The sequence below is a fragment of the Salmo salar genome, chromosome ssa13, assembly GCF_905237065.1.
Source record: "Salmo salar chromosome ssa13, Ssal_v3.1, whole genome shotgun sequence".
Taxonomy (NCBI): Eukaryota; Metazoa; Chordata; class Actinopteri; order Salmoniformes; family Salmonidae; genus Salmo; species Salmo salar.
In genome coordinates, this window is record NC_059454.1 from 44978800 (window position 1) to 45001268 (window position 22469).

At 44.8% G+C, this 22469-nt stretch overlaps 2 protein-coding genes across 2 annotated transcripts; one reads left to right on the plus strand and one right to left on the minus strand.

Moving 5' to 3' along the window:
- Positions 1 to 431: 431 nt before the first annotated feature.
- Positions 432 to 6486, plus strand: LOC106566975 (mitogen-activated protein kinase 12). Its single transcript, XM_014135684.2, has 12 exons — positions 432 to 698; positions 1357 to 1486; positions 1904 to 1962; positions 2688 to 2799; positions 3215 to 3244; positions 3348 to 3395; positions 3631 to 3745; positions 3898 to 3969; positions 4242 to 4321; positions 4495 to 4573; positions 4777 to 4950; positions 5143 to 6486. Exons 1-12 carry the CDS (start codon positions 580 to 582, stop codon positions 5202 to 5204), a joined length of 1080 nt encoding a protein of 359 aa, XP_013991159.1. The 5' UTR covers positions 432 to 579; the 3' UTR covers positions 5205 to 6486.
- A 5133-nt stretch (positions 6487 to 11619) lies between these two features.
- Positions 11620 to 16792, minus strand: LOC106566974 (keratin, type II cytoskeletal cochleal). Its single transcript, XM_014135683.2, has 8 exons — positions 16140 to 16792; positions 14191 to 14399; positions 13950 to 14106; positions 13673 to 13837; positions 13432 to 13557; positions 13086 to 13306; positions 12857 to 12921; positions 11620 to 12730 (listed from the first exon to the last, which is right to left on the minus strand). Exons 1-8 carry the CDS (start codon positions 16665 to 16667, stop codon positions 12498 to 12500), a joined length of 1704 nt encoding a protein of 567 aa, XP_013991158.1. The 5' UTR covers positions 16668 to 16792; the 3' UTR covers positions 11620 to 12497.
- Positions 16793 to 22469: the final 5677 nt, after the last annotated feature.

Consider the following 22469-nt stretch of genomic DNA (forward strand, 5'->3'; position numbering starts at 1 on the left):
GGTGGAGGGTCTTATAACGTATCTATGGTTTTTACAGTAGCCTTCAAGTTGTAATACACAACAGATACTAGTTACAGTTTTTGATTGGTCCATGGTTGGTAGTACAGAAAACTTAGATGAATACTATACTGTGTGATCTGTGTGACTGCTTTACTCTGTGTGCAGTCTGTGCATGACTTTGACCTCTACAGAGACATTTAACAGGAACAAGAAGCCCTATTAATACCAGATTTCACAAACCAACTCAATCCTTTTTTTTACACAGCTGATCGAACAGAAGAGTAAGAGGAATTTGGCAGCTTTTTGCAGTATTTGGAATGGTGCTACAAAAAGAGCAGCAATTTTATAGGCTACTATGCTAGTAGGCCTATGTATGAGTTTTATACAGAGCCTTCGACAGGTGAGTGTGTACACAGTGCAGTGGGAAAGCCATTTACATCACGTGAGGTGGGGTGGGGTGCGGTCTCACAGTTGTAGGCTACCTTTGCTTACCTGTCATATTGAAACCTCAAGGCTATGAAAAAATCACCAATAGGTACCACACTGGTTTGAACTAGATCGACATATTTTATTGACAAAATGGAATCGCCTGTGAAGACAGGTTTCCATAGACTGGAGATAAAGAAAACCACATGGGATGTTCCAGAGCAATATATCGCGCTGAAAGCAGTTGGCTCGGGCGCTTACGGGACAGTATGGTGAGTGAAGGGGCTTTGTGAAGGGGCAATTATTGGTAGCTTTCCTGGAATAACTTCTCGCCAAACCAGCATGCGTTTTATACACTTTAAAATATACCACTGTATAAATACAGTTGTTCTCATTGAAACATGTACAACATAAACAGAATAAGGGACCAACTTTACCTAAGCCTATAATTGTTTATTAATTTCTTATTAGTTACACACGCAAAGTTCTACAATATTGGATATTGTGTAATATCAGCTTGTTGTTCCATTTTTTTTCAATAACGAAGGACATTGCTAACAGAGGCACTACTGCCTCAAGGAAATTAGCAAATTGAAGCAGGTCTCAAGATGAGACTAATTTTGCACTCCCAACCTGGAGCCAGCCCCATATTAACACATCTTGAAACCCAGTTTTACCTCTGCCAGATATCGGTAATATAGAATGAACACACAAGCGTCTGAAATGTTATTTGTAGTACTACTTATAATAATTTGTCAAACTGACATGAAAGCTAGTCAAAGATTCTGTACTCTTTGATCTATACTGACTTGAAGTATTACTATTGGCATTGAGGGTAACCATTCTATATCCCCCTTGCCTACATTCTGTGACAGAATTCTTCTATCCAACACTAATGTAATTTGACTTTCAACTTGTTTTATTCATTAGTTCTGCTATTGACCAGCAGACTAAGGAGAAGGTGGCCATAAAGAAGCTCTATCGTCCCTTTCAGTCCCTAATCCACGCTCAACGGGCCTACCGAGAACTAAGACTGTTACGCCATATCCAGCATGACAATGTAAGTCCTTATTAACTACTATAATTGTGGACATCTGAGATACACTCCCTTGGATAACGATTCCAGACACTCAAAAATGAAAAGCCATCACAATGCAGTAATTGTTATTCATTCTACTTCACATTAGGATCATTTGTAGTTTGAAACTATTCAGTATGTTGAATATCAGTCACCCAAAGACATCCAGTTTTATTCCTTTGCCTCCTTCCTATGTTTATTTATGTTTGGTGGAGAGGAATAGCACCTTTTATAGGCCTGTGTTTTCATTCAACATATTCACAGAACACTTGTACTTCGTCAGGCCTACTTGTACTAATGGTGATGAATTAGTGTTACTGCAATGTATATGTTTGTGTGGTCACTTTTTGTGGGAATAAACTCTTCATTACTTTCCTTCTTCCTGTTGTTTTCCTTAAGGTGATCAGCCTCCTCAATGTCTTCACACCTGATTTCTCCCTGGAGAAATTCCAGACGTTGTAAGTGGGGAGCTGTGAACTACATTCCTCTGCCAGTTGTCACAGCTTGTTGAGACAGGCTGCTGAGAGTGTATCATGAAGTTTGAGTTTGATTGTGCTTGTGTGTGTGTGTACTTGTTTTCCTACATTATTAGGACCCCGATGTCCTAAAATTTCACCCGAATGTCCTGAATTTGTTCAAATGCAATTTTAAATGTAAGGATTAGGTTTTGGGATTAAGGTCAGGTTCGGGGTTTTTCGGGTTAAGTTTAGGGTTAGATTTAGGGTTAGGGGTTAGGGAAAATAGGATTTTTAATTGTCAAACATTTTTACACTCCAAAAACAAAGCTGTGTGTGTGTGTGTGCAGGTTTGTTCATGTTTGTTTGTGCTTACTTACTTGGGCCCTTCGCTCCTTTGTGTGTGCTTGGGTATGTGATATAATCTGTTAGCTGAGTTAAAACACATATTTTATGTCTGTGTTATGATTGCAACCATGTGAGACACAGTGTATGATGTTACCTGCATTTTTTGTTATGTAATCATTTTATACATTTGTAATGCTCAGTTTGAGGAGGTAGCTTTAGCACATGACGTATTGTATGATTCCCTTTCCCTACTTTTTTTCTCTGTCACAGTTACATGGTGACACTGTTTGTATCTGACTTCCTATCTCTCTCCTCCATGTTACAGTTACATGGTAACACTGTTTGTATCTGACTTCCCATCTCTCTCCTCCATGTTACAGTTACATGGTAATGCCCTTTGTGGCTCAGGACCTCGGTCGCATCATGAAGAGCAGGAGACTAACCGATCGCATCATCGTTTACCTCTTCTACCAGCTGCTACGTGGCCTTAAGGTGTTCACCACTACTAAGAAATCATTGTATTATATGGGGTGGCAGGTAGCCTAGCTGTTAGAGAGGCGTGCCAGCAAATGGATGGTTGCCATTTTGAATCCCGGATCTGTGAGGAAAAAGTGATCCGTCTGGAAATGAGTTGGCAACCGGAGGTTTGCTGGTATCAAATCCTAGATGCCTTTGCCTGCCGGTGTGCCCTTGAGCAATGCACTTAAACCACCCCAAAACAACTGCTCCACAGACGCCCAGTGTGGCAGACCTATGCTCTGACCTCTCAACCTGTATATGCGTGTATCTTTCAGAAGGGATGGGATAAAGAGGAAGTCAAATTTTGGTTGGACCTTGATCTTAATCTTAAATCGTAATCTTATACTCACCTGAAAATAATGTTTCTTTACATTTTTCTATCCCTTAGTATATCCATTCGGCAGGGATCATCCATCGGGTTTGTATTAGGTTCTTATGAATATACTTGAAATACATTTCTAAGTACATTTGAGTGGCCAGATCATATAAGATCCTACATGTTTTTTACCTTTATTATTCAGGACCTAAAACCTGGCAACCTTGCTGTGAATGAGAACTGTGAATTAAAGGTAATTAATAATTTGGCAACAAGCTGCATTTATATGTTTAATTATACTGTACCTTTTATTGTAAAACCTTCAGACAGTAAGATAAACATAATCTACTTGATTTAGGAAGATGCCACACTGGTGTTTAAAGACTACACTTTATTGTTTGATTGTTGTGGTTACGTATTAGCCTCTCTTTTTATAAGCTTCAATTGACTTTTCTTTCACATTCCCTCGCTTTCTCTTTCTATCTCAGATCCTGGACTTTGGTCTAGCAAGACATGCCGAGAGTGAGATGACAGGCTATGTGGTGACACGCTGGTACAGGTCACCAGAGGTCATCTTCAACTGGATGCACTATAGCCAATCAGGTGACCTATCACCAACACACAATTAATACCTTTTCATTTATTTGGGCTTCATATTCCATGCACTGCACTTCTGGGGTTATCTTACTCTTGTACTATTGGTTCAGCTGTAGCTCATGTGTTATTTATTCTGTGTGTGTCTGTCACCCTCTCAGTGGACTTGTGGTCTGCAGGCTGCATCCTGGCTGAGATGATCACAGGCCAGGTTCTTTTCCCAGGCAATGACAGTATCCTCTCATGTTTCCTCTTAACACCTGTATAACTCACTAAGTTTACATCAACACAAAAACAGATATTCTGTACCCCATTTCTTTGTATATTACTGATGTACGTATCATGTAGTTATCTTATGTATTAGTTATCATTCTGCAGTTGCACAAGGGACAACACCAATCATGTAGCAGACTGTTCACTGATCAGTGCTCTAAGTATTTTGCTTGTAGTGGTTTCCACTGTGTGTCTTGTGTGTCCCTACACCCTCCTTGACCATCCTTTTCAGGCATTGACCAGCTGAAGAAGATCCTCAACGTTACAGGAACACCACCATCCTCCCTGGTGCAGAAGATGCAGAGCAAAGATGTAGGTCCTACTGTCATCTCAATCTAATGGAAACTGTTCAGCTCGCAACTATTCAATGTAGCTTTGGTGTTGAAATCACAAGTATGCTCACTATGGTGGTAACTTGTAAGAAAAAGGAGATAACATTGAAAAAAAACAGTTGACAGTTGAACATTGTTGGTATTGTCTTGCAGGCTCGCTCATATGTACAGAGTCTCCCTATCCAAAAGAAGAAAAACTTCAAGGAGGTCTTTCCCTCCTTGCGTGTAAACGGTGAGTTGGTCTATTATCACTGTGCTAATGTTACATCCTGCATGGTGGTTGTGAATATCTCAGTTTTTCTACTTTGTATTGAGAACAGTTGAGGGCTGGCTTGACTCTGTTTTCCCTGCACTACTTCCTAATGCCTTACTTTCTCTATGTAATATTTCTCTATCCTCTCTCTCTCTCTCTGTCCTGTGTGTTCCTCTGTCCAGCGGTGAATCTGCTGGAGAACATGCTGCTGCTGGACCCAGAGACCAGGATGACGGCTAAAGAGGGCCTCTCACACCCCTATCTCGCAGAGTTCCATGACCCAGAATCTGAACCCGACTCCCCGACATATGACGACTCTTTTGAAAGCCTGGAGCTTGACGTGGGAGAGTGGAGTAGTGAGTATATCTTCTCTATGACTGATTACCTGGTTGCACATGTTGATGGCATTTCTCCTGAATTTCTCACGGTTCTTGGAGACTTACAGTTACAGTTCTGCAAAGTTTCCCTTTCAGGATATGAAATTCTAAAATACTATATGGTGTGATTCCTGTGATACAATTCTAAAATGCTTTGTTCTTTCCTGTTAGGTCTGATCCACATGGAGATTATGGCTTTCGATCCCAGTAACCCCAGTGCAACTGCATTGTAGTGGACAGACGCCACAGAGCACTGGCTCCCCCCAGTTTTTGAACCATGGAGTTTAGCATATGAACTACATGACAAACTAGAATAACATGTTATTACATGTTATAAAAAGTTTGCGTATCACATTTCACAACATGGTATATGACTTTATGAAACTTCATACTGTATGTCCGAATTTTTATGGATCCCTCATATTTAAAGGGAAGGTCATACACTCTTTAAAAAAGGTGCTATCTAGAACCTAAAAGGGTTCTTCGGCTGTCCCCATAGGAGAACCCTTTGAAGAAACCTTTTTGGTATAACCCTTTTGATAGAGGCCTCTAGTGGCTAAAAGGCTGTATTAGCATGGTCAGCGCCATTGAGTGCTTCCACCATTTTAATGTAGTCAACTGGGTGGGACTTTCAACATCATTGGCTGATCCCTCTTGGTGACCCTGTTGGAGTCATGTCCAACCGGTCATCAGGAGGGATTAGCCAATCGTGGAGAAGAAAATTGACTACATTCTGTCACAGACGCTATAATGGCACAGATACAAAAATGAATCCTCTATCGGTCTCCTATGGTAGAACTCTATTGGGTTCCATGTAGTGCAGGCTTGGCCCAAATTTATGTGCTCTCTGACGCCTGGAGTTGGAAGACAGAGAACAATGCCAAAGGACTAGTCAGCCCTTCCTCCACTGAGGGGCCAAAATGTTTCTCTCTGTTACAGTATACAGACTGACTATTGGATGTGATATAATAATACTATAGTATCCATGTCCAGTATCTATCTGAAACGTGTTCACTGAGGATAACTGATGCTATATATATATATAACTACATTACGCTCAGAGGTGCTATCGTCCTCTCAGGAATTCTGTCTCATTTACAGTGGTCCAATCCGCTACACAAGCATTTAGATACTGTGACACCCTGTGGAGATTGGGCCTTTGTGGTCAGGTTACACTGTAAACTTGGTATCGTTTGATTGGTCAATGGTGGTTGGTCTTGGGTTGAAAGGTTACACCTTCAGATGTTATAAATGGAATTACATGGCTTTGTTCTCTCTCTTATCCTGTTTCCAGCCATGGAGGAAGGTTGTATGATCAATTCTAATTTCCTAGGCTTCTACGCCTCTGGCCTAGTTAGCATCTCTTTGTTCATGCTTTGTCTTGCAAGTTAACCTTAGGATCTATATGCCTAGAATTATGCTTTGTTAATGTCAGTATTGCCTTGTAACTTAAGCTTTATGCCTTGTATGTGAACCCGTTCATTTTGCAAAGTTATTAAATAATACTTGCTTTGATATTCGCTTCTCATGACCATTCATCAAATCAAATCAAATCAAATGTATTTGTCACATACACATGTTTAGCAGGTGTTAATGCAAGCGTAGCGAAATGCTTGTGCTTCTAGTTCCGACCATGCAGTAATATCTAACAAGTGGTCTACCAATTCCACAACAACTACCTTGTACACACAAGTGTAAAGGAATGAATACGAATATGTACATAAAAATATATAAATGAGTGATGGCCGAACGGCATAGGCAAGATGTAATAGATGGTATGGAGTACAGTCTACACATATGAGATGAGTATTGTAGGGTATGAAAACATATAAAGCAGCATTGTTTAAGGTGGCTAGTGATACATTACATCAGGATGGCAAGATGCAGTAGATGGTATAGAGTACAGTATATCCATATGAGATGAGTAATGTAGGTTATGAAAACATTATATAAAGTGGCATTGTTTAAAGTGGCTAATGATACATCTAATTACATCAAGATGGCAAGATGCAGTAGATGGTATGGCGTACAGTATATACATATGAGATGAATAATGTAGGTTATGTAAACATTATCTAATATAAATAATATAAAGTGGCAAGTGATAAATTGATTACATCAATTTTCCAATTACTAAACTGGCTAGAGTTGAGTCAGTATGTTGGCAGCAGCCACTCAATGTTAGTGATGGCTGTTTAACAGTCTGATGGCTTTGAGATAGAAGCTGTTTTTCAGTCTCTCAGTTCCAGCTTTGATGCACCTGTACTGACCTCGCCTTCTGGATGTTAGTGGGGTGAACAGGCAGAGGCTTGGGTGGTTATTGTCCTTGATGGTCTTTTTGGCCTTCCTGTGACATCGGGTGGTGTAGGTGTCCTGGAGAGCAGGTAGTTTGCACCTGGTGATGCGTTGTGCAGACCTCACTACCCTCTGGAGAGCCTTCCGGTTATGGGCGGAGCAGCTGCCGTACCAGGCGGTGATTGATCTCATTGATCTTAGTCTGCTAAATGGATAATACTTGACTGCACATGGTTCAACTGTAGTCTCTTGCATATTGCTAATCATCTTAATGGAGTCGGATAAACATGTGAGGTATTTATAATATGTGACCGACCAGCTCAAATCGGTCTTATGTTGCAGAATTTGAAATTGTGTTTTTTACATTGGATAAAAGTAGAGACTCAGAGCTACAAAATGGTATATCATACACTACAGTTGAGGAACAATGGGAAAGTTATTCTGCTTTGAAACTTGATAAACTTGTAAACTCACTTTTGAGAAAATGGCCTTTGAATGTTTTGGTACTACTACTGGAGAGCCCTTCTTTGTTTACACCCATTAAGCCTCGTTCACACCCTCTTAAGCTTTAGCCCCACCCATCTCTTTAAGGGTTGATCCGAGTGTTCTGTACTAACAACAGCAGTCAAGCACCCAAGCTAACTTGCTAGCTACTTCCAGACACAAATGAGAGAACAGCTCACTGAAAATCACTCGCCCTAGCAGAGCTGACTAGCCTGTTATATTATCCAGAGCATTGGTGACTGCAACTGTGCTGTCAGATTGTAAATTCAGAGCGTTTCGCTCTCGGAGCGTTCAGAGCGCACACTGGACGCTCTGGCTGATGAGTAGTGTTGATCCGAACGTTCTGACCTCACAACGGCAGTCAAGCACCCAAGCTAACTGGCTAACATTGGCTAGCTTGCTAGCTACTTCCAGACACAAATGAGAAAACACCCTACTCTGACCATTTTACTCGCCCTAGCAGAGCTGGTCGGCTGTTTTCATGTTATTCAGAGTGTTGGTGACTGTAACTGTACTGCTGGCAACAATTTAATTACGCTTTAACTAGCCAAGCAAATTGCTCTGAGATACAAATAATAAGATCATATATGTAATGTTAGCTAACGAGCCAGCCTGCTAACATTAGCTAGCTGCCCAGTGACACGAGCCTACCAGATGAGCTAAATAACTTATTTGCTTGCTTCGAGGCAAGCAACACTGAAGAATGCATGAGAGCATCAGCTGTTCCGGATGACTGTGATCACTCTCTCCATAGCTGATGTAAGATCTTTAAACAAGTCAACATTCACACAGCCTTTAATTAACTAGGCAAGTCAGTTAAAACCTCTACAGGACCGGTGGGTCCTCCGTGGGACGGTTGAGCTAACGTAGGCTAATGCAATTAGCATAAGGTTGTAAGTAACAATAAAATGTTGACATATCTGATATTGGCAGAAAGCTTAAATTCTTTTTAATGACCTCTTAAGGATCCGCCCCTTTTTTTCAATTTTCACCTAAAATGACATACCCAAATCTAACAGCCTGTAGCTGGCCACTAGATTATACCAGATCTAATATGTTATATTCTCCTACATTTATTTCACATTTCCACAAACTTCAAAGTTTTTCCTTTGAAATGGTATCAAGAATATGCATATCCTAGCTTCAGGTCCTGAGCTCAGACAGTTAGATTTGGCTATGTCATTTTAGGCGAAAATTGAAAAAAGGGGTGGATCCTTAAGTGGTTTTAAGAACAAATTCTTATTTACAAATACAGCCTACCCCGGCCAAACCCGAAAGACGCTGGGCCAATTGTGCGCCGACCTATGGGACGCCCAATCACAGCCAGATGTGATACAGCCTGGAATCAAACCAGGGACTGTAGTGACGCCTCTTGCATTGAGATGCAGTGCCTTAGACCACTGCGCCACTCGGGAGCCCTGTAATGACCAACCTGTCCCTAACCGAGTCTGTAAAATCAACATGTTTCAAGCAAACCACCATAGTCCTTGTGCCCAAGAACACCAAGGTAACCTTCGTAAATGACTACCGACCCGTAGCACTCAAGTCTGTCGTCATGAAGTGCTTTGAAAGGCTGGTCATGGGTCACATCAATACCATTATCCCAGAAACCCAAGACCCACTCCAATTTGCATACCGCCCCAACAGATCCACAGACTCCAACACCATCATTAAGTTCGCCGTGGTAGGCCTGATCACTGTGGTAGGCCTGATCACCGACAATGATGAGACAGCCTGTAGGGAGGAGGTCAGAGACCTAGCAGTGTAGTGCTAGGACAACAACCTCTCCCTCGACATGATCAAGACAAAGGAGATGATTGTGAACTACAGAATAAGGAGGACCGAACACGCCCCCATTCTCAACGACAGGGCTGTAGATGAGCAGGTTGAGAGCTTCAAGTTCCTTGGTGTCCACATCACCAACAAACTATCATGGTCCAAACACACCAAGACAGTCGTGAAGAAGGCACGACAACGCCTATTCCCCCTCAGGAGACTGAAAAGATTTGGCTTGGGTCCTCAGATACTCAAAAAGTTCTACAGCTGCACCATCAAGAGCATCCTGACTGGTTGCATCACTGCCTGGTATGGCAACTGCTTGGCCTCCGACCACAAGACACTACAGAGGGTAATGCGTATGGCCCAGTACATCACTGGGGCCAAGCTTCCTGCCATCCAGGATCCAGGATGGTACCAAGTCTATGTCCAAAAGGCTTCTTAATAGCTTATACCCCCAAGCCATAAGACTCCTGAACAGCTAATCAAATGGCTACCCAGATTTATTGCACCCCCCCTCTTTTACGCTGCTGCTACTCTGGTTATTATCTATGCATAGTCACTTTAATAACTCTACCTACATGTACATATTACCTCAATTACTCGTCTAACCTGTGCCCCCGCACATTGACTCTGTACTGGTACCCCTTCTATTTAGCCTCGTCACTGTTATTTTACTGCTGCTCTTTAATTATCTGTTATTTAACACGTATTTGTAAGTTAGCATTTCACTATAAGGTCTACACCTGTTGTATTCGACGCATGTGACAAAAACAATTTGATTTGATTTGATTTGTAGTGTTCTATAGTAAACTCTAGTATTCTATAGTAAACTGTATTATTTTTTCATATGGATAAAATGAAAGATTATGTTAGATACCGGAAAACAGAATCTGAAAGAATAAATACACATACTGTACAGTAGACTGCACCTGTTCAGTATAATATTATTACTGTATGCTGCCCTCTATTCTCACTAGAGGGCAGCATAAGCTGAGGGATGTGTTTTTGTGAATGGGTTAGATAGGTCAAGTTGTCACTTCAGTTGTGGTACGGTAGACATATGCATATCTTACATTAGTTAAAGTTGTCTGCCTGTAGCTTACCTGTCGAAATTGAAGCAGATGTGAGTATTTAAATTACATATTGGTATCGTTACCCTGTAAGCAGTTTATGGACAAAGTATGACAGCATGAAGCATGGAAATGCTAATACAGGTACCATTGACTTGCATTGGATTTCTGCCACAAATGCTAAAAAGGCAGCATTTGAAACAACGCCCAGGTAAACAAAACCAAAGTATAGCATACCTTGTCCATAGACTGCTTACAGGGTAAGGGAAACAAATGTAATTTTGTAATTTGGGTGAACTATCCCTTTAATAACTTGGCGTTTAGCTATAGTTCATAGTGATGATAGATCCCTTTACATTGTGTCAGAGGCCTTGACGATAGGTTATATATTATCTGGGTATGCACCGTGTAACAGCTTGAATCCATGGGTATTAAATAAAAACAAGGTGTTGAGTCATAAGGATTACGTTTTTACGTTTACTTGCCAAAGTGGATTAAACTGTCAAGAAGGCATTGAGTTCATTTAAATTAAGTTAACTCTTTAAGAACATTAATGCTGTTGTTGCTTTAAGTAATCCTATAAGCCCTGTCAGTAATGTCATCGTTTCTCCTTCTTCTGATGGATACTCAACTGACAATTTTACTACTGTTGTTGCTTTAAGTAATCCTATCAGCCCTATCAGTAATGTCATTGTGTCTCATTCTTCTGAATGCTACTCAACTGACCCCAAATCTAGAGCCATTTTGTTCCCAATTGTTATCAGTGTCTGACCGTCTATGTAAATAGAACATATTAAGAACAAATTCTTATTTACAGGGACGACCTACCGGGAAACAGTGGGTTAACTGCCTTGTTCAGGGGTAGAATGACAGATTTTACCTTGTCAGCTCGGGGATTCAATCCAGCAACCTTTTGGTTACTGACCCAACACTCTAACCACTAGGCTAGGCTACCTGCCGCCCCTATATACAATCAGAAGAAAAATGTTCAACACAAGTATTTTATAAAACTCAGATTTATTCAGGATGTTTTGTTGATAACACATGATCAATTACATTCAATAAATCTGGGTGTACCAGTCATCCCTTATTGATCAGAATGAAAAGAAAAACAGAACCGAACCGAACACTGTTTGCAAACCTCAGTGGAGAACCCATTGTCCCTAGGAAAGGGAGAATTAAGAGTTAATGCTAGATTGTTTACCCCAGAGAAAGGGGGTGCCACTTTAGTATAGCTGCTTAAGTTGACCTGGCATTCACCACAATGCACAGCAATATGGGGGCAATGGAGCACAGGGGGTAGGGGCATGTTGTACTGTCAGTTTTCTCAACATTTAGTGAACAACATGGCACCTGCCTGCCGGCTCATTTGGAAACTGCCACTATGTTGTGTGCGATGAGGAGCTAGTGTTGCCTTATGAAGATGCACTGTCACAGCACCGCCAACCAATGTTGTGTGACCATGACAGGCACCATCCAGCAAGTTAAAAACAGCCAGGCTGACTGAAGAGGGAGTAGACTTAATTCTCTGCTTCCGGTTCTTACTATCACTGCCTCTATCTTTAAGGGCTATGTTCTGAATCTGTGAGGGACAGGATGCTCAAGAGTTAGCAGGAATAAAACACTGGAAACATTGGGATAAAAAAGATCTGTCAGCATTCAGTGCATCCTCTGATATCATCCACTATTTCCTACCAGCCAGTAGCTATGGGGCATATGCAGCTAAGGAGGGGGTCAGATATAACAGCCCATCCTGGGTTATAAGTGTAGATCAGTGGACGCTCTGTGCCTGCATGTGACAGGAGGAGTTTGTAGCTTGTTTGGGTTGTGGAGGGAGAGGAGAGGGGGAGGTGGGGACAGACATACAGACTCCTGTGTTTAGAAGCGTCTGGATGTGGAGGTCATGGAGGAGTGGGACATGGACACGCCGCCACCACCACCGCTCATGCCAAAGCCACCGCCGCCACCGCCGCCACTCATGCCAAAGCCACTGCCGCCACCACCGCCGCTCATGCCAAAGCCACCACCGCTTTTCATGGACATGCCACTGCCGCCGCCATATCCAAAGCCACCTCCGCCGCCTCCGCCCATGCCGAATCCTCCACCTCCACCTGGGAGAGAAAGATGGAAGGGGCAAAGTCAATACTTGGACTGATGATGGTGATAATCAGACCTACAAGTATTATTTTATTTTTCTTGTCCAACTGAATTTAAACGCATATGTATTAAGTTCTTACCGCCACCACCACCGCTGCTGCCGGAGGTTATGTGGATGGTTGCAGTTCCACCTCCAGAGGTAATTCTTTGTAAAGATTCATAGATTAGTTGACATAATCTCTAAGCATCTACTATAGTGAAAGAGCTGACCGCATCTAGAAGATTTTCCATTTCTTGTGCCTTTACATTTCCTAGCCATGCATTTGTCTCGTTTTGTTTCACCATGTCTTTATTTGATCCTGTGCTTACCTGTCCTCCTCTCCTTCCAGCAGTTTCCTGTAGGTGGCGATCTCAATGTCCAGGGCCAGCTTGACGTTCATCAGCTCCTGGTATTCACGCACTTGCCGGGCCATGTCCTGCTTGGCTCTCTGTAAGGCATCCTCCAGGTCTCTGATGCGGAGCTTGGCGTCCTTCACTGCCATCTCCCCGCGCTCCTCAGCCTCGGCGATCTGGCCTTCAAGGGTAGAACGCTACCAGGTAAAGAAAAGACAAGATCAGAAGTAAGACTGATGTTTTCACTTAATTGAATGTTAGTGTTGTGCCAGACCTGATGCTATTTTGAATTGACCGTCATTTGCCAGCATACTGTACATACCTGTCCCTTGACGTTTTCAATCTCGTTTTGGAGACGGCTGATCATGCGGTTCAGCTCGGCAATCTCTGACTTGGTGTTGCGCAGATCGTTCCCATGTTGTCCTGCCGTGGACTGCATCTCCTCAAACTGAAGGATGAGAGGATTGGCACAGTCATTAGTCAGTCTAAAGCCTATGTATTATATTTTACTGCACCTCTCATTTATAGGAAATCCATACAAATATACTTAAGTCTCCTCATACCTTCTGCTTGTACCATGACTCGGCCTCGGCTCTGCTGCGGTTGGCAATGTCCTCATACTGGGCGCGCACTTCAGCCACAATGGAGTCCATGTCCAGGTTACGGCTGTTGTCCATCTCCACCACCACTGAGGTGTCCTTAATCTGGCCCTGCAGCTCACTCAGCTCCTGGAGAAAGATGAGAGAGAAGGACGTCAGGAAAGCCATAATGTCGATTATTTTTTATTTATATCACAGCTCTTCGAAAACGAAGCTTACTGTGGATTGACATGGCCCTCACCGCTTCATAGATGGCCCTGAGGAAGTTGATCTCATCCTGAAGGGCGTCGACCTTGGCCTCTAGCTCAACCTTGTTCATGTAGGCACCATCAACATCCTTCTTGAGGAGGACAAACTCGTTCTCCACTGCGGCACGCTTGTTGATTTCATCTTCATATCTGGAAAAACAGATTACCAATGGTTACATGGGACAGCGTGTAGGACAGTTAGAACATCCATACAATTTCTTGTGTAAAACTTACTTGTTCTTGAAGTCCTCCACCAGACCCTGCATGTTTGTCAGCTCTCCTTCCAGCTTGACCTTCTCTCCTCCCAGGCCGTCGAGCTGTCTGCGCAGGTTGGCAATGTAGGCCTCGAACATGGCATCAATGTTGGAGCGGGTGGTTGTCTGGTCCTGCAGGAGGCTCCACTTAGTCTCCAGCATCTTGTTCTGCTGTTCCAGGAAGCGTACCTGTGTGTAGAGAGAGAAATAGAATAGTTACAACCAGGTGTCATATTTACTGCTAGAAACAGGTTGGCACACATCTTCCATTACGTTGAGAATTTAAATTGGGTTATGTCATATTATATAATATCCAGTTGTATCATGTGATGTTGCCTTGGCATCATCTCCCTGGCAAGGTTTACTTATGTATTTATGTAGTGGTTCAAGATTAGACTGAGGTAATGAAGACGGTCTGCTTGAAGTTTTTATTGGGACTTTCTCAGACAGAGCTGGCATTCTCCCACACCTCTGTAAAAAAAGGAGGGACTTGCACACACAGCCCTCCATAGCCTATTGTACTGAGCTGAGTCATTCCCTAAGGGCTGGGGCAGACATGGAGAGATCTATCCACTTTATATCTCGCTCCCAGAAGATTCCTTCCATGTGAGGTACCTGGGCGGGAGGGAGATTAGGGGGGCTAAGGCCTGCCACGCCTTAGCCCCCCTAATTCTAAGTAATAGCAAGTCCCAGCAGATATGGCTGGGTTTCCCTGCATTAGCCTGAGGTGGAATCGCCTCTTAGTGAATGAATTGACCTGCTGCCGTGCACTGTAATTATAAGGCATTCTGCAGAATTTGAAAATGACCTGCCTGAAGGCATTTAATGATTTGTGACTGTAACAGCAGCAAAATTAAGGGTTAATTGATGTATTTTACATTGCACAAGGTAAATACAATTGTTTTGCAGAAGAAGGCAAATGAGGTAATTGAATTGAATCTGTCCGCTCATCCAAAATAAAAGCAGGTCTGGTTAGAACCTATGAAAAGCTGACTGTGCAGTTTCACTAACAGGGTGTGTTTCTAACTCTCCCTTGAGAAAATGTCTGATTTTCACTATTGTCTATAGTGCTGTAGTCGGAAAGATGAAAGTGTTTAGGAAGAACCTTTAATTTAACACAGCTCCTTGCTGTTTCAGACATATGGATAAAGTATATTATTTGCCATATTAGCTTCAACTTTGTGCAGGTGTGTGTCTGTGTCTCTGCAGGTTGTGAGGGAGAGATGGGAGAGAGGATAAACTCTCAGGTGCACCATCAGAGACATAGCATTCTATTGAAAGCCAGTGTGTTCCTTCCTGCTGCCATGGGAATGGGGCTATAACCTGATCCCTTCCCTCATTGGGCTATGGTTTCCAAACTCACCCCCCACTCCTATACTCACAGAGCCTGGGCAATTACGGTCAAAGAAAACTACTCAGCTGTCAGTTCCGATGCAACAGGCTGCACATTAGGACGTTGACCACCTGTGATAAGGTGATATGCCCCTGTTTATACATTCAGGTGGAGGATGCAGTCACTATATCATTCTGTGTATTTGTTTTCAGAGCCAGTTCTAACTGGATCCCAAATGGTCCGGTTTTACGGGGGCTGCATTATCAGTGGCTGTGAAATATTTCATGAGCCCTACAGTAGCACACAAGATACACAGCCTTGCAACTATTCAAGTGTGCTATTTGCAGCCAGTACCATAAAACAACATCCCAGCCATAAACTGCTATTGCAAAGTGTCCTTTTGCAGATACTTTGCAGTATCCCTTTGCAGTATCTCCTTTGCAGGATATCTGCTCCCTGTTTATGCTGGCATATGGTAGATGAGGAGCAATGCAATATATTTTAATTTACTTGGACAGGCCCATAGTCATGGCATACTTGATACGTTTAACATCCTCTTAGATTGAATGGCTTTAAGAGGATAAAGGTGTACTGACCTTGTCGATGAAGGAGGCAAAGCGGTTGTTGAGGCCCTTGATCTGATCTTTTTCATTGGTGCGGACGGTCTGGATGTTGGGGTCGATCTCCAGGTTGAGGGGGGCAAGCAGGCTTGAGTTGACTGTGACAGCTGTGATGGGGGCGAAGCCACCTCCGCCGCCGCCACCACCCATGCCGAAGCCTGCACCTCCACCGAAGCCTCCACCACCGCCACCCAGGCCAAAGCCTCCACCGCCGCCACCCATGCCAAAGCCTCCACCGCCGCCGCCCATGCCTCCACCGCTGCTCATATAGCTGAAGCTGGAGCCTCCTCCACTTCCACCACCGCCCATGCCGAAGCCGCCCCCACCACCGCCTCCGGAGCGTCTAACGGATGAGCTGCTCATACGGCTGGAGCCCATAGGGGCTGCTGAAGAGGAGAAGCTTGAGAAGCTCTTCCTCACAGTGCCGCCACCACCGCCACCGGAGCTGAAGCCTCCGCCAGAGCTGAAGCCTCCACTCATGCTGCCACTGCTCCTGTAACTCATGGTTGCAGCTTTTCTGATCCTCTGAGGGGAGTAAAAGAAAAGGAGAGAGAGAGAGACAGAGAGGATTGGTGAAGCAGGTACGCTTACTAAGAGGAAAGTCAAGCCCCTCTGAGTGACTCCTCTCTGGTGGCAGCTGGCTTATATCTACCTATCTGCTACAGGGCTCCTCCCCAGCATCGGCCTGCCTCCTAGCTGTCGCATCTGGAGGCTGAAGGGTTGGAGCGATCGAGCTCGTCAGACAGGTATCTGTGCCAGACCCCGTAAACTGATCAGGCTCCGGCACACCCAGGTGCAAACACAGAGGAATGGCAGAAGGACCCCAGGGGAGAGGCGGGGAAAGCAAGACTGACAAACCCATTCAGTTAGTGCCGGGGAGAGAGCGGACAAGGTTGCTCAGAGTCATTACTTTCTCATGTGTACTGAAGACTAAATGTTCATCGCATAGTTTAATCTGGATTTTTAGCACAGGAGGTTGGTAGCACAGACTAATATCTGCATTGCACAGGAGGTTGGTAGCACCTTAATTGGGCAGAACAGGCAGAATGGTTGGGACGGAATTGGTGGAATGGTAACAAATACACTACCATTCAAAAGTTTGGGGTCACTTAGAAATGTCCTTGTTTTTGAAAGAAAAGCATTTTTTTGGTCCATTAAAATAACATCAAATTGATCAGAAATGCAGTGTAGACATTGTTAATGTTGTAAATGACTATTGCAGCTGGAAATTGATGATTTTTAATGGAATATCTATGTAGGCGTACAGAGGCCCATTATCAGCAACCATCACTCCTGTGTTCCAATTGCACATTGTGTTAGCTAATCCAAGTTCATCATTTTAAAAGGCTAATTGATCATTAGAAAACCCTTTTGAAATTATGTTAGCACAGCTGAAAACGGTTGTTCTAATTAAAGAAGCAATAAAACTGGCCTTCTATAGACTAGTTGAGTATCTGGAGCATCAACATTTGTGTGTTCGATTACAGGCTCAAAATGGCCAGAAACAAAGACCTTTCTTCTGAAACTCGCCAGTCTATTCTTGTTCTGAGAAATGAAGGCTATTCTATGTGAGAAATTGCCAAGAAACTGAAGATCTCGTACAACGCTGTGTACTACTCCCTTCACAGAACAGGGCAAACAAACTCTAACCAGAATAGAAAGAGGAGTGGGAGGCCCCGGTGCACAACTGAGCAAGAGGATAAGTACTTTAGAGTGTCTAGTTTGAGAAACAGATGCCTCACAAGTCCTCAACTGGCAGCTTCATTAAATAGTACCTGCAAAAAAACAGTCTCAATGTCAACAGGGATGCTGGCCTTCTAGGCAGAGTTGCAAAGAAAAATACATATCTCAGACTGGCCAATAAAAATAAAAGATTAAGATGGGCAAAAGAACACAGACACTGGACAGAGGAATTCTGCCTAGAAGGCCAGCATCACGGAGTCGCCTCTTCACTGTTGACGTTGAGACTGGTGTTTGCGGGTACTATTTTATGAAGCTGCAAGTTGAGGACTTGTGAGGCGTCTGTTGTACACAGCGCTGTACGAGATATTCAGTTTCTTGGCAATTTCTCACATGGAATAGCCTTCATTTCTCAGAACAAGACTGACGAGTTTCAAAAGAAAGGTCTTTGTTTCTGCCATTTTGAGCCTGTAATTGAACACACAAATGCTTATGCTCCAGATACATAACTAGTCTAAAGAAGGCCAGTTTTATTGCTTCTTTAATCAGAACAACAGTTTTCAGCTGTGCTAACATAAAGGGTTTTCTAATGATCAGTTAGCCTTTTAAAATAATAAACTTGGATTAGCTAACACAACGTGCCATTAGAACACAGGAGTGATGGTTGCTGATAATGGGCCTCTGTATGCTTATGTAGATATTCCATAGAAAATAAACAGTTTCCAGCTACAATAGTCATTTATATTTTAGTCATTTAGCAAACACTCTTATCCAGAGCGAATTACAGTAGTGAATGCATACATTTCATATATTTTTTTCTCCGTACTGGTCCCCCGTGGGAATCGAACCCACAACCCTGGTGTTGCAAACACCATGCTCTACCAACTGAGCCACACAACATTAACAATGCCGACACTGTATTTCTGATCAATTTTATGTTATTTTAATGGACAAAAATGTTGCTTTTCTTTCAAAAACAAAGACATTTCTAAGTGACCCCAAACTTTTCAATGGTAGTGACATTCAAACACATGGCTCCGTTCCGAAATTGTTATGAGCCATCCTCCCCTCAGCAGCCTCCACTGCTGCATGGACGGTATAGTATAGCATAGCATACTGGTTGCTGGAAATGTTGAGTGAGTAACATTTGCTGAAGACTGTTCCACGCCTAATCTCTCATCAGAAGAGGCTATCATCTTTCTCATCTCAACAGAGACTAGAACGGTCTGGAAAAACAAACACATCTCTGTTCTCTGCTCAATGTTTCACTCATGGACATACAGACTGGACTGAGTCATCCTGGAGACTGGACTGGCCATCATTTTGCCTGAGAATAGTTAGATATTTTGTTGACATTTATTGGTGTTGGTTAGGGTCTAAGACACTTTTATTACATATATACAGAGTGATACATCCACAATTAGCATGTGGGTTGCATTTCTGCAGCACTATCCTTAGGGTTCTTCCTACCTCATAGTGGTGTGACAGAGATACGTTGACACTACATTCTGATCAACACGTTCTGTAGGTGGCGTTGCAGCACAGGGGGTAATGCTGCCTCTGTCTCAACCTCTCTCCTGTATGTTTTCTGTCTTGTGGTTGCGGAGAGTTGATCTAGGGCTACTCTTGGTCTTGGTTGAGGGAATGAAAAAGAGCTAAACTGTGGAATGGCAGTGGAGATAAGCAGGGGATGCAGAAAAGCCATAGAAGAAGGCTAACATTATTCTAGCCATAGAATAATAGTTATACATCTATGATTGATTGTAGGCCTTGTGTTGCTATAGTTACCCTGTCAAGTCAAAACATGGTGAGCTCAGTGCTGTAGGTACACATACTGTAAGTGATCTCATCCACAGAGAGAACCAGCACAGGGAAATAAAGCATAGAGAAAGATATTTACTCTGGGTTGAGTTGTTGGTGCTTTGAAGGTACGCTGCTTTTGGCACAGTTTACTTCAAATTTGACAGTGTTATAATAACAGAAATATCGAGGCTATGATTCATTTTTGTCCCAACAAGTAGCATCATGTATGAGTCTGGTTTGTTAATTGGCTCATCTTCTCCTGGTGAAAGGCATAGGAGAGAAGCTGAGGTGAGGAAAGGTGGTAGTAAGCCATAATCCTTTCAGTCATAATCTATGGCATTGGCTGTGTTATGTGTGTTGGCCTGTTACTGTATGGGCTGCCAGGGGGAAGCATACCACTTACCGCTTTGGTGCTAAAAGATGCCAACATCCTGAAATGTGAATTTGCGATCTGTAACGGCCGTCAGAAGAGAGAGTAGACCAAGGTGCAGCGGAGTTAGTGTTCATCTTCAAGAATTTATGTAACACCCTGGCCTAACCAAAAATAAAGAATAAAAACCCCTCTCTATGGCCAGGGCGTTACAGTACCCTCCCCCAAAGGTGCGGACTCCGGCCGCAAAACCTGACTCCGAAGGGGAGGGTCCGGGTGGGCCTTCTTACGGCGGCGGCTCAGGTGCGGGACATGGCCTCCGCTCCACCCTCGGCGTCGCCCACTTAGGTGGCGCCCCTGGCCGCGCCGGAGGACTGGTGGGCGAACCTGACTGCGCCCGGCTGGCGGGCGATTCTTGCTGCGCCCGGCTGGCGGGCAACCCTGGCTGCGCCCGGCTGGCGGGCGTCCCTGGCTGCGCCCGGCTGGCGGGCGACCCTGGCGGCTCCGGGCTGGCGGATGGCCCCGGCGGCTCCGGGCTGGCGGGCGGCCCTGGCGGCTCCGGGCTGGCGGGCGGCTCTGGCGGCTCTGGCGGCTCTGGCCCAGGATTCACCAGGCTGGGGAGACATGAAGGAGGCCTGGCCCTGGGCGCAGGCACAGGACTCACCAGGCTGGGGAGACATGAAGGAGGCCTGGCCCTGGGCGCAGGCACAGGACTCACCAGGCTGGCGGGCGGCTCTGGCGGTTCCGGACAGGCGGGCGGCTCTGGCGGCTCCGGACTGGCGGGCGGCTCTGGCGGCTCCGGACTGGCGGGCGGCTCTGGCGGCTCCGGACTGGCGGGCGGCTCTGGCAGCTCCGGACTGGCGGGCGGTTCTGGCGGCTCCGGACTGGCGGCTCTGGCAGCTCCGGACTGGCGGCTCTGGCAGCTCCGGACTGGCGAGACCCACTGGAGGCCTGGTCCTAGGAGGAGGCACAGGACGGACCAGGATGGGGAGACCCACTGGAGGCCTGGTCCTAGGAGGAGGCACAGGACGGACCAGGATGGGGAGACCCACTGGAGGCCTGGTCCTAGGAGGAGGCACAGGACGGACCAGGATGGGGAGACCCACTGGAGGCCTGGACCGAGGAGGAGGCACAGGATAAACCGGGCTGTGGGGGAGCACTGATACTTAGGCTATTTACCCACACTCCAGGCTGAATGGCCACTTTGGCCCGGCACGGGCGGAGCGCAGCCATTGGGCGAACTGGACCCTCCCAGCGCCCCGGAGACACAGTGCGCAGAGCCGGTGCAGGATAACCTGGACCGAAAAGGCGCACTGGAGACCAGACGCGCTGAGCCGGCACTCGCATGGCACTTGCAGGGGGCTGGCCTATAGCGCACCGAGCTATGCACGCGCACTGGAGACACCGTGCGCTTCACAGCATAACACGGTGCCTTACCAGTACCACGCTGCCTGCCGTAAGCACGGGGAGTTAGCCCAGAATTCCTTACTGGTTCCGCCACACTCCCCGTGTGCCCCCCCAAAATGCCTCTCGTGCCTGTTGCGCTCCCTCGCTTCGTACCAGCGCCTCTCAGCTATCGCCGCCTCGATCTCCCACTGCGGGCGGCGATATTCCCCAGCCTGAGCCCACGGTCCACCTCCGTCGAGAAATTCCTCCCATCTCCAGGAATCCTGAACGCACCTTTCCATCTCCTCAAAAGTCCATGAGTCCATATTTCTCCTCTCCTGGTGCTTCTCCTTCCTCCGCTTTTTGGTGGGGGATTCTGTAACGGCCGTCGGAAGAGAGAGTAGACCAAGGTGCAGCGTTAGTGTTCATCTTCAAGAATGTATTAAACAACGTGAACACTATACAAAAACAAGAAAACCGACAGCCAAACAGTACTGTCAGGTGCAAACACGAAACAGAAACAATCCCCCACAAAACCCAAAGGAAAAACAGGCTCCTTATGTGTGACTCTCAATCAGCAACAACGAACGACAGCTGTGCCTGATTGGGATCCACACACGGCCCAAAACAAAGAAATACAAAACCATAGAAAAATTAACATAGAACACCCACCCAATGTAACACCCTGGCCTAACCAAAAATGAAGAACAAAAACCCTCTCTATGGCCAGGGTGTTACACGATCACACTGTATCCAACATTCAGTGGTTTATTATTTTACTGTAAATGGTCCTATACCTTAAAGGCTATTTCAAGTTTATTATTCAAAACTGAACTATTTCATTGACAGTTTAGAAGAAAAGACAGCGGTAGTAAAAATGAGAACAAAGTACCTGTTCACACTTATTCAAATAAGCACCAAATACTTGTTCAGACTTGGCACAGGAGGATCATCCCTCTCTCCGTAGTACACCTAAAATGTCTGCAGGGTGCAGGTGAATTTCACCCAAATGGGAGGTACACACTCAACACGCCGTCACACACACACACACAAATAGGGCTTCTAAG

Bases quoted from the DNA above. Each gene is read 5' to 3' on its own strand.
- LOC106566975 (XM_014135684.2), top strand. From the start codon at position 580: ATGGAATCGCCTGTGAAGACAGGTTTCCATAGACTGGAGATAAAGAAA. The intron at 2,800-3,214 runs GTGTTCACCACT...TCTATCCCTTAG, and splicing joins AGCTGCTACGTGGCCTTAAG to TATATCCATTCGGCAGGGAT. The intron at 4,951-5,142 runs GTGAGTATATCT...CTTTCCTGTTAG, and splicing joins TGACGTGGGAGAGTGGAGTA to GTCTGATCCACATGGAGATT.
- LOC106566974 (XM_014135683.2), bottom strand. From the start codon at position 16,667: ATGAGTTACAGGAGCAGTGGCAGCATGAGTGGAGGCTTCAGCTCTGGC. The intron at 14,400-16,139 runs GTCAGTACACCT...CTCTACACACAG, and splicing joins TTGCCTCCTTCATCGACAAG to GTACGCTTCCTGGAACAGCA. The intron at 14,107-14,190 runs GTAAGTTTTACA...CTGTTTTTCCAG, and splicing joins GTGGAGGACTTCAAGAACAA to ATATGAAGATGAAATCAACA.